This window comes from Alexandromys fortis, unplaced genomic scaffold, assembly GCF_014885135.2.
Source record: "Alexandromys fortis isolate MF-2015 unplaced genomic scaffold, M_Fortis_MF-2015_v1.1 scaffold_72, whole genome shotgun sequence".
In the NCBI taxonomy this organism is placed as follows: domain Eukaryota; kingdom Metazoa; phylum Chordata; class Mammalia; order Rodentia; family Cricetidae; genus Alexandromys; species Alexandromys fortis.
Genome location: NW_026067969.1, coordinates 7,747,718 through 7,759,350, shown reverse-complemented (window position 1 = coordinate 7,759,350; position 11,633 = coordinate 7,747,718). Strand labels below are relative to the sequence as shown.

At 52.7% G+C, this 11,633-nt stretch overlaps 2 protein-coding genes across 2 annotated transcripts in view; both read right to left on the bottom strand.

The window, feature by feature from the left end:
- Positions 1-5,494, bottom strand: part of Aif1l (allograft inflammatory factor 1 like) — a 25,158-nt gene extending 19,664 nt beyond the window's left edge. Inside the window, exons 1-2 of the mRNA XM_050155413.1 lie at positions 5,334-5,494; positions 5,125-5,186 (exon numbers count right to left, since the gene is read on the bottom strand). Coding sequence (XP_050011370.1) covers positions 5,125-5,186; positions 5,334-5,364 — 93 coding nt within the window. The 5' untranslated portion in view covers positions 5,365-5,494. The remainder of the gene's footprint in view (positions 1-5,124; positions 5,187-5,333) is intronic.
- Positions 5,495-8,958: 3,464 nt separating this feature from the next.
- Positions 8,959-11,633, bottom strand: part of Lamc3 (laminin subunit gamma 3) — a 56,723-nt gene continuing 54,048 nt past the window's right edge. Inside the window, 1 exon segment of the mRNA XM_050155364.1 lies at positions 8,959-10,530. Within this exon segment, the coding sequence (XP_050011321.1) occupies positions 10,286-10,530 (245 nt within the window). The 3' untranslated portion in view covers positions 8,959-10,285.

Sequence of the window (11,633 nt, the reverse complement as noted above, 5' to 3'; positions counted from 1 at the left end):
GAGAGAGAGAGAGAGAGAGAGAGAGAGAGAGAGAGAGAGAGAGAGAGAGAGAGAGAAGCTGAGTAGATATCACCCTCCCAGAAGCCAGTCAACAGACTAACTAGCAGCTGATGCCCTGCAGGTGCCAAGGACAAGCAGCACCACGCTGGGATCCTGTGGCCTCTGACACAGCCCACAGGCTCTCACAGGGCCAGGGCCAGGCCACAAATGCCCAGCCTGGCACCTGGTGAGCAGCAGGAACCTGTAACAGGCACCCACAAAGACAGCAGGCTCACATTCCCCAGGGCACTCCTGGAGCCTTATCCGGACACAGTGTCCTCGCCAATAGCTGGGCAGCTAAAGAAAAACACCCCAGTGACCACACACATAAAGCAGACCTCACAGAAATTCCATCTCCAGCTGCCTGTGACACGCCACAGCAAGGTCACAACTGGCCAGACCTGCAGGGGACACTGAATCCCCAGAGGCTCACATGACCCCTTATCAGCATCTCCTTTATAATATATTAAGGGACGAGCAAGAGAGACGAATGCCCTCAATGCCAACCAGCAAGGACAGAGTGGTACTGCCAGGGACACAGGAAAAGGCACACCTGCACCGTCCCTGGGTCAAGTCTCAGAGGCCCCACGTGACTGGGAGCGCAGGCGGGAGACATAATCACCCTGAACATCTGAGATCTCCTTGCGTCCCATCCTGCACCCTCCCAGCTTCCTTCCCAGGTGGCAAGGGACCACTGAGATAACCAGTGGGCTCCTAAGGGACAGGGAACGCAGTGTCCTTCACTTGACCCAGGAAGGCTGAGACATGAAGACAGTAGCCAGAGATCCTTATCCTATATATGCAAGGGAGGCCTGGGCTACCACAAAGCTGTAGCCTCTGGTGGACTGGGGCCCGAGCAGGCCATGGCTGATGTCTGGAGTTAAGACAGACCTCATCCGAGGAGCCCTTCCTTGGCTGAGGGATCTGGGCAGGTGATTTCGCTAGGCTGGGCCCTGTAATCCCTCATCTCTAAGGTGGGTATTATCATCCTTGCCTCAGAGGAATATCATCCTTGCCTCAGAGGAATGTTCAGGGTTCTTTCTGCATACCCGACACAGACGAGAGAGAGAGAGAGAGAGAGAGAGAGAGAGAGAGAGAGAGAGAGAGGTCCACTGAGCCCGACCTGCGAGCTGATGCATGATGAATGACAGGCATGGAACACTGCCACACTCACATCCTCAAAGATCCTGACCAATCACAAACTCAAATGGTAGCCCCCCACCCCACCCCCCAACTCCTCCAGATCATCTCCAGTGCTCAGGCACTCCAAGGGGTAGCCAGCCCACCCCCTTGGTTTCTTTAGGTTCCTATGGGAAGACAGAGGAAATTTCTCCCATTGCCATATAAGGCTGGGCCTGACTGGCCTGGGGTCACCTACCATGCCATCAGGGCGTGGGGAATGCCAGCTATGTGGAGGGAGTAGGAGGCACTTGCCTGGTCCAGCTTGCTCCAGTAGTGCACACACACACACACACACACACACACACACACACAGAGTGTGGAAGGGGGCTGGGTGTCCACAGAAGGGGTCACTGAAGCACAGAGCTGAAGCAAATGTATGCAGTCTGAGTCCCGCTGTGGCTGGTTTTTCGTTTGTTTGTTTTATTTTGACACACTGGCACTCAAGCCTCCTTCCTGCTCCAGCTGCCTACTCTGATGACAGGCACACACCGCCACCTCTGGCTAAATTGGGGCTGATTCATCTTAGGCAATTAACTCAACTTCTCTGAGCCTGGTGGTCATAAAATGGGAATGACAGTGTCTACATCGCACAGTTAAGAGAGGGTGTTCCGCCTGCCTGCTGCAGTGCCAGCACACCCCAAGGAGCCAGGAAAATGATCGCAGAAATCAAAACAAGGGTCTTGAGATGGCTCAGTGCTTAAAGTTGCTTGCTGCTAAGCCTGATGACCTGAATTCAGTCCCTGGGACCCACGTGGTAGAACGGGAAAACTGACTCCTGCAAGTTGTTCTTTGGCCTCCAGATACAGCCTGTGGTGTGTACGCCGCACACACTTCCACATACACTCAGCCTGTGGTGTGTATGCCACACACACTTCCACACACACTCAGCCTGTGGTGTGTATGCCGCACACACTTCCACACACACTCAGCCTGTGGTGTGTATGCCACACACACTTCCACACACACTCAGCCTGTGGTGTGTATGCCGCACACACACACATACACTCAGCCTACGGTGTGTATGCTGCACACACTTACATATACACTAATAAGTTAATGGAATTTTAAAAATATTTTTGGTTATTGTTATTTTTATTTGAAACAGGAATTCCCTGGCTGTCCTGAAACTCACTCTGTAGACCAGGTCATCCACCTGCCCCTGCCTCCTAAGTGCGGGGATTAAAGGTGTGTGCCACCACCACGCAGCAAAAATAATTTTTGAAGAAACTAAAGTGAACCCCTAAACAGCTGTGTTACATGCCACTCCCTGCCTCCTCTGCCCCTCGCTGTCCTCCAGCCCCATCGGTGTTAGACTTTGACTCACTGACGATAAGAGTTGCTAAGACTGAGCAACCTTTGCCGCGTGCAAACAGCCACCCCAAGGAAGGGGGAAAGCCCTATAGGAAACTAGAGTATTGGTCCAGAAAGTCTCCTTAGGGCTGGGCCCTGCCCCAGACAGCAGCTGGGGGTGCCCATGCGCATGGGCACAACAGCTGGTCACACAACTCCCATGTCATGAGTCATGAAGTCATGCCTGTACGGTTTCTGGCTTATATGGGGCCAACTGGCACTGCACAGCACAGCACAGCTCAGCGCCCCAGAATCCCCAGTCCAGCAGGGCAGTGAAGGTGTTCTCCAAGGAAGACAACTCGCTGCCAACACAGCTCTCTAGAATATTGCATTCTGAGGACACTTCATGGCAGTCACGGCCAAGAGTCAACCAGACTGGGACTCTCAAGCAGAGCCACCCAAAATTCTTGAGTCGATCCTTCTCCATTGACTGTGGACCCCCTGTTCCCACTGCAGGGAAGAGCGAGCAGCTGGTATGTCCCTGGCATACCTCCATGCCCACTCCTTATACCTGGAGACGTGACACAAACCAACGATGATGCTCACAGCCGTCAACTCGGTGCGTTTCACAAACATCATCTGACTGGGGGGAAATCACTACCATTATCTCTTGTGGCCCTGGAGGCTCAGAGAGGGGAAGCAGTTTCCTGAAACTCACAGAGCCAATGCTTGGCAGCCTGCCTCCTGGCTCTGCCTATTCCGTAGTCACCTTGGCCTGCTGTACCACGGGAGCTGCTCAACCATCTAGCATAAACCTCTAGGGACCCATACTCTGGGTTACACTACAGCCCTATAGCACCCAAGCTCACACAGATGATCTCAAAACGGCATCCTGCAGCAGAGAGACCCTAGGTTGTGAGCTGTGGAATGGAATAGCTCAGATACTTGCCCTCTCCAGGTATCTGATATCCTGAAGTGGTTAGATCAGTTCCCACTAGCCCACCCTCTACAGTGCCTGTACGGTCAACAATTCAGCCCCTGGCAGCAACAGGCCCTCCCCTTTTTGAGTCACCTGTCCTGTTCCACCCCATTCCAAGCCTGGATCCTCAAGGGTGGGGTCAGCGCAGATAATCCCAAAGTCTCAGCTCTTTCGACTCCTCTAACTAAGGTCACCTAGAGCCCATCTCCAGCTGACTCTGGTTTAGGGTATTGGGTTTAGGGTCTTGTTGGCTACAGGTGGGTCAGCTAGTTCAGAACCTGCCTAACAAAGTTGGGGAGGAGGGGGTTGTATGAGGTCATGGTCCCAGGTTCTTGTTCAGAAAGCAAAAGCAGCCAAGGCGGGGTGGTGCCGAGGGACCTTCCAGAAGTCCAGCAGGCCCGCCCCAAGCCCAGCCAGATGTAAATAGCTCCTGAATCCATGCTTTAAGACAAACAGCGAGAGGCAAGCAAGCAACGGAGGAACAGTATAAGAGGGCCCAGAGCCCTCCAGGGGCTCCTGGAGTTGGTGGGTAGAAGACATGCCTACCTAGGTCTAGGCAGTGCATGCCTGGGAATAGAGAAAGGAATCGGGAGGAAATACTTCAGCGCATCACAGCCCCCACATCCAGTGTGCTGACCCAGCTTTCCACCAGGGACCCGCAGCTTGTCCCCCTGGGTATCCAGAGACCCAAGGGGCAAGATAAGGGCCTTATGTCAGTGGGCTACCTCTGCGCCCCTGTGTATTAACAACTCAATGGTAGATTGCTTGCCTAGCATGTAGAAGGTCCCAGATTCAGTCTTCAGTACAGCAAAAAAGAAAAAGGAAAAGAGAAATCTCTAATACACTTAAGAGATATCTCCCTAAAGCTAGACCCTAGAGCATGCCAGCTCCCTGCCTTACTGAGCCCATAAAGCGACGCTGTGGTAGGTGAGAAACCCTTACTGAAGACACTTGTCATGTCTGAACCCGGATCCTGAGAACCATAAAGCTACAGACTGTGCCACCTCTGGGGCTCTGCCAATCGAGGAGGCCCTGACACCTTTCTTTATCTTCTGGGATCTACACGCTCAGTAGCAAACTTACGGAGCTGCTATTGTGTGTCTGGCAGCAGCGGAAGGATTTCTTTCTAGAACTTCCCCGGGCCGGTTAAAAAAAAAAAAAAAAAGCAGTCCCTCGGGCAACTTTTCTAAAAGCTGGTGAAAAAGAGCTGTGTGTTGGGGTTGGAGGTGGGAGGCGACGGGGAAATGCCAGCATTTGCCAGCCAACCCCCAGTGTTAAGTTCTGTGGTTCGTCCACGGAGACAGCGCTAGCCCAGGGGGGTCCCTTCTGGCGCCAAAACCCTTAGGTGGTCCGCAGTGAGCTCCCGAGAAGCCCCTGCCCGCCTGCACCGGGCTCCTTCACCAGCCCCACCTCCCTGGTCAGAGAGTTACAACTTGCAACCGGAGACCGCCAGGCAAAGAGCTAAGGGGTGGAGTGGACTTACCTGGAGTTGGAGGCCACACGGCAGGGGCTAGAGATGTACTTGGGGAAGGCCAGGGATGGGGGAAGAAGGGGCTGATTTTGTCTGGGGGAATGGGGTGGCACAGTGGGGTACAAGGAACCCGTACGCTGTACCCCGCGGTGGTGCGGCTTACCCGGTTGATCTCCGCCAGCCTCCTCTCCTGCCGGGCTTTGAGCAAGCCGAACGCCTTCCCTCCTGCGGGAGACAAAGAGGCGGCGGGGAAGCGAGGCGACCTCCCGGGCCACGCGACCCCTCCGAGTTACCGCGCGTGCCGCGCCGCGCGCACAGGTGACGACTCGGGGACGCCGAGCGCGGAACAGCGCTGGGACAGCAGGCGCCTACCTTGGAACCTGTTGCTGACCGCGACCGACATGGTGTGTGCCCGACTCTGGTCACGGCGAGGGACGACGGGGAGGAAAGCGCGCCTGGTCCAGAGTTTCAGCGGCGTGTGGCGGCGGGACCCAGGGGCGGAGGGACCGCGAGGCCGGACACACCCCGCCCCGCTGGCGACCCGCCTCCCGCGCCCCTCCCCGCTGCCGCGCGCGCCCAGGGCATCAAAGCCGCTGTTTTGCTGGACGCCTAGCCCGCCGCCGCCCCTCTACTGGAGGAGGCGGAAAATGCACAACGGGACCGGGACCGCCCTCTCTCCCGGTCCTCGTCACCAAAAGAGACAATGTCACAACTCAGTGAGAAGTAGCAGAGCAGAGCTGATTGTGAAGATCAAGTGCCAATAAAGGCTGTTGTCACCTTACTGTGGTCTTTGCCCGGTAGTGCTACTATGACACCAATTAAATCAATTAGATAAATATGTATGTTGTTAATAAAGACTTTGTTGGGCGCTCACTTGCCTCTGTGTCATTTCATCCCCCAATCTACGAAATAGGACAAGTATGCCTAATTTGAAAGAAAAGTAGTCTGGAAGCTGAAGCCTGGGACACAAGTCCTTTGAGTGATGAAGAAAGCAGTCAGATGAAGCCAGGCTATGGATGCAAGAACTGCAGACTTACAAAGAAAAAGACCATGCATTCCGGTGTCCAGTCCGAACCTCTTCTAGAGAAAGGGTATCGGTCAAATTGTTCAATTGTGGACACAGGCACATAATCAAGATTGTCCCGGCGGCGAAGGGAAGGAGACACCACCACCTCCAGTACGTCTCTGGGGATTGGTCCAGGAATTCCCCTTCCCCAGACTGTCTCAGGTCTGGACTCCTTAGATTGGGATCCTGAGGCCAGATGACTGTCCCTTTTTAGGGGATAAACAGACAGGGTCATGTTCACACAGGGAGGGGCCAGACAGAATGAGATGGTGCTAACGGTAGCAAAGATGTTCAGAGGACAGGGATCCCTGTTCCTAAGTTACTCCCCTCTGCCCGTTCATTCATCCCACGCTCCCCGTTGAGGAGAATATGGGAAACAGGAGCAGGGACTGTGGAGTGTAAAGTGGGAAGTCAAAGCCTACATGGTAGTGCTCTCTCTGGAAGCTCGGGCAGGAACTGGACTCAGAACAGGGCATTCGCTGGTCTAGTCTCAGACTGCCTATCGCCCCAGCTAGTTGGCTTGGCTGTTGTTGTGTTCCAAAACTTCCCTTGGGGAGACGCAACACATGTGCCTAACATAGCTATTCACCCAATTCAGGGAACCCCGGACAGACTGAAGTATGGATACCACCAAAGTCCAACTTGGTGAGCCAATGAGTTTTATTGGGGCTACTTACAGGAATATGGGTGAAGGGCTACTGACAGGAGCAGAAGTGACTCACAGACAGCTGTGTCACCAAAGCCCACTGCAGCATGGGTGACAGCTTACAAAGCTGGGAACCTGGAGCACACTGCCAGCTGCAGATGGCTCAATAAGGTTGCAGGGAGAGTGCCCTTTCCAGGTACCTCAGTTGGTCTAACCTTTTCCAGGCAGCTCTTCCTGTTTCTGAGTCTTCTTTGCTGTGGGGTCTGCTTACCCTGGCAGGAAGGGGCCTAGTGAGTCTGGTCAGTTTCAGGGAGTTCTTGAAGCTATTATTTTCGGTTGTTTAGTTCCTTGCTTTTGGAGCTCCCCTGCAGGATAGGATGCCTTGACCTCAGAAGAGACTTACATGTACACAACAGCTGTTCCTGGCTGTTCCATGGGATAGGGCAGCGGCCACCCCGAGTTCTCCAGATGTTCAGCTGCTGCTACATTCCACCCAGTTATGAGCAGCCCCACCTCTGGGCTTTCGATTGGCTCTGCAGACACCAGGCATGACCATGCTGCATGAGTCACATGTCAGGCCTGAGACTTGTCACCCAGGAATGGAGAGGAAGTCTCCACCCACTGGAAATGCTGGGACTGGGTACTGCTGTGCATCGTGGCTCAAGTGGGTAGGGGTTGAACATCTATCAGCCGAGAAATGGAGTTAGGCATGTCAGATCCTGTCCCATTTCCTTGGCATCACATACACCAGAACTATGCACCCAATTGCCTATCTTCAGCCTTCTACCCCGACCCTGGCAAACCCACCAAGTCAGTCCCACTCAGCTTAAAACACCTACCACATCAACCTCACCTTAACCCTGATTTTAAAGTTCTCTCTGGAGGAATGTGCCTCTCCTCTGAACACTGGCCCCACCTCCCCCATAACTCCAGGAGGGAGGTGTAGGGCATGCCTCATCATAAAGCCTTGGACCAGGAGTCCCTGTTATTTTGACCATGCTGGAGGCCTGACCACTCAAACATTTGACCTAGTGCTGGAGTACTGGCTCAGCAGGTAAAAGAATTGTCTGTTTGTCTACTTGGATTTAGGTCCCAATAATCGCATGGCAGCTAACAACTGTCTATAACTTCAGTTCTAGAGGATCTTAAGAACATTTATGGTTCCCAGACATGCATGCAGGCAAAACACACATACATACAAAATAAAAATTAATAAAATATCAAAATAAAAATAATAACCTGATGATAGGCAAGCCCAGGGCTTTGGCGAGGGGATGTACATTGTCATCATCCATCAGGTTCAAGAAAGACTGTTGCGTATCCACAGTGGTGGCATACACCTTTAATCCCAGCACTCGGGAGGCAGAGGCAGGAGGATCTCTGAGTCTGAGACCAGCCTGGTCTACAGAGCGAGTTCCAAGGCAGCCAGGGTACACAGAGAAACCCTGTCTCAAACAAACAAAAAGAAAATGAAAGGAAAAAAAGAAAGGAAGGAAAGAAGAAAGAGAGAAAAGAAAAAAGAAAGGAAAAACAAAAGGAAAAGAAAGGAAAGCTGGTTTGCAGAACCAGACCTAACAAGTAGAGGCAGCAGAGCTGGGACTGAGAAAGGAGGCAAAAGGAAGAAGCTGCCCACCATGGCAGCCCCAAGCTCCAATCTCCAGGCTTCTCTATAGCCTGGCAGCTTTTCCTAGCCCAAGATTCCAAATTACCCTTCCGAGGACCTCCACTTTTCTGTTGAAGCTAATTTGGGAATTGGTTTGGCTTTGAGGCTAAAAGCTTTGGTAGACTAGAGTGTGCTTTACAACCTGCCATAACCTTAACCTAGGTTTACAGTGACCTAGGCTGGCCAGGCCCCTGCCCTGCAGCCCTGGCTGCTGCCCATCCTCTTATCTGGGATATTCTCTCCTTTGTCCTCCACCCTTCTAGGCCGAGAGGAAAGCCTTCCTCCAACATGATGGTGTCCTTCCTTGCTCCTTGCAGTGCTACTGGACAGTTTTAAGTTCAGGTTCCTGCCTCAGCATTTCATCCTGAATCAGGAATCAGTTGAAGACCTCTTTGCCTCTAGCCTTTGTTTGAAAGCCCCCTGGATCTGAGAGGACATGGGGTGATCATATGGCCCCTGCAAAGCCTACCACGACAGACCTTGGCATGTCATGGGCCCAGTTCTGCCAACTTGCTCCCCACATCTGGAGATTATAAATGTAGGCTCTACCTACTTGCTGTGCCAGCCACATACCCACAGGAAGCTCTGGCTGCCCACCAGCACTGGAGGATCAGACACAGCATCAGGCTCAGAAAAGGGTCCTTTATTTTCTCATAATCAGAATTGGTTCACATCTCCATCAGTTCCTCTGGGACCAGGGGAAGGGGCGGGGCTGGCAAATGTGGTTATTATCCCAGTGCCTAGGCCCTGCTGTGTACTAAGAGAGGGCCCAGAAAAAGACAGGGAACATCAGGAAGAAATGCCAGGGGTTGCTGGGTAGAGGCAGCCATGGGCAACAGGCCTAGAATGACAGCCAGGCTTCCACACCCCTATGGCTTCCTTCATGGCAGGTGGGGTCACAAGACCGGTTTGAGAAAAGTCAATCAAAGGCTAACCAGGTCAACAGGGCACCAAGGGCCATTCCTAGTGCCTACTTGAGGCCTCATGACCCAGCCCCTGAAGAACCTGGTTCTTCAGGTAGATCAGGGGACTGAGGAGGATGGGTCTGAATAGGCTCTTCCTTCCATGAGATTGCTGCAGACCCAGATCCCTGGGGGAATGAGTCCACAAAAGACAATAACATCTGTGCCTTGCCCTGTGGGCCTCCCAAGCCACACCACGGCCTTGGATGACATTTCTGAGGATCCTGTTAGAATTCTGGCCTTTCTCGATCTGCCTGGCACCTCAGTTCTCAGAGTTGCTGGTGACCGGGACCAGTGGGCGATATGGGAGCACAGTAGGCCCAGGGCCAGCTCTGTGACCATGGGTATGGGTCTCTGTGGATAACTTCTCAGCCTTGGGGGTGCCACTGCTGTTTGAGTTCTACTCTCTGGAGGGAGGGCTGTTGATATGTCATAGGATTTCTCATAACAGGGTTCACCCAGCTCATAGCTGCCTCTTGACAGCGCTGGACTGTCATGTGTGTTTATGCACAGACGGTTCTGAACACACAAGTGCATTACACACACACGTAAACTACATGCCTCTTACTGATGCTGGGGGGGGTGTGCTGATGCGTGTGCAGTGAGCACACACTGAGGAGTGTGCTGATGCGTGTGCAGGGAGCACACACTGAGGGGGGTGCTGATGCGTGTGCAGGGAGCACACACTGAGGGTGGGTGCTGATGCGTGTGCAGGGAGCACACACTGAGGCGGTGTGTGCTGATGTGTGTGCAGGGTGCACACACTGAGGGGAGGAGCTGATGCTTGTGCAGGGAGCACACACTGTGAGCCACACACAGGGCCACCTGTGGAGTCGTGAGCATGTACTAACTCTTGCCGCTCACACTGAAGAGGATCTGGACATACCAGCAAGGGAGTGTGGTCATTCACATGCACACACAGCAGGCAGACCTGGGACAGCTGGAGAGTGGGCAGGTAACAGCAAGGTGGGGAGGGGGTGCCAAGGTCTAGCTGGCGCAGTGCTCTGGTAGGCTGCTCAGAATGGTCTCCAAGTTGTGCTTGTCAGCTCGGATCTCAGCGAGGTCACTCTCAAAGCTCTCGATCTGCAGCTCCTGCCGAGCAGACTCTTGCTCCAGCTGTCTCAGCTTGTGATGCAGGGCTCCCTGTGAGCCCAGTTGCAACCTCAAGCTCTCCAGTGCCCTCTGGGTCTCATTCAGGGTCTGAGCAGGAGCTTGGTGGGCATCCAGGGACTCTGTAGAGGAGCACAGGCAGCTTCAGGGGAGGCCAGCTGCTTGCAGGCCTTGGGAACCCAAGATCCAGGTCAAACACTCAGAACCTGGTCTGTCTACTACCTACCGTGAAAAACAGACAGAGAAGGACTGCAGGAGGGAGTAAAGGCCTGGGTTTGTGCCCCATGGAGCTCACATGCAGAGTTAAGAACTGGGGCTGGCAATAATACCACTTTTGGGTATATATCCAAAGGATGCTCAATCATGCCACAAAGACATGTGCTCAACTATGTTCATAGCAGCTTTGTTTGTCATAGCCAGAACCTGGAAACAACCTAAATGCCCCTTGACCGAAAAATGGGTTTAAAAAAATGTGGTACATTTACACAATGGAGTACTACACAGCAGAAAAAGATAATGACAGCTTGAATTTTGCAGGAAAATTGATGGAGCTAGAAAACATTATTTTGAGTGAGGTAACCCAGACACAGAAAGACAATTATCACATGTACTCACTCATAGATGGTTTTTAAACATAAAGCAAAGAAATCCAGCCTACAAACCACAATACCAGAGAACTTAGACAACAATGCGGACACTAAGAGAGACTTACATAGATCTAATCTACATGGGAAATAGAAAGTATAAAAAGACAAGATCTCCTGAGTAAATTGGGAGCACGGGGACCTTGGAGGAAGATTGAAGGGGAGGAAGAAGTCAGAGAGAGGAGCAGAGAAAAATGTAGAGCTCAGTAAATATCATGGAAAAAAAAAAGAACTGGGGCTGGAAAGACAGCTCATCACTTAAGAGTAGGCGTTACTCTTGCAGAGGACCCAGGTTCGGTTCCCAGCACCCACATGGTAGCTTACAACCCTCTATAATTCCAGTACTGGGGCATCACACACTCTCTTCTGGCCTCTATGGGCACTGCATGGACGTGGTGCACTCACACACAGGCAAAACACCCCAGAGTAAAGTAAAACAAAAACCCTTTAAACAAGGTCACAGGGATTTAATTTTTTAATTCTTTTGTAACCAGGCTGTCCTCAAACTCACAGAGGTCTTCTTGCCTCCCTGAGTGCTGGGATTAAAGGCGTGCGCCACCACACCTGGTTGGTTTTTGTAT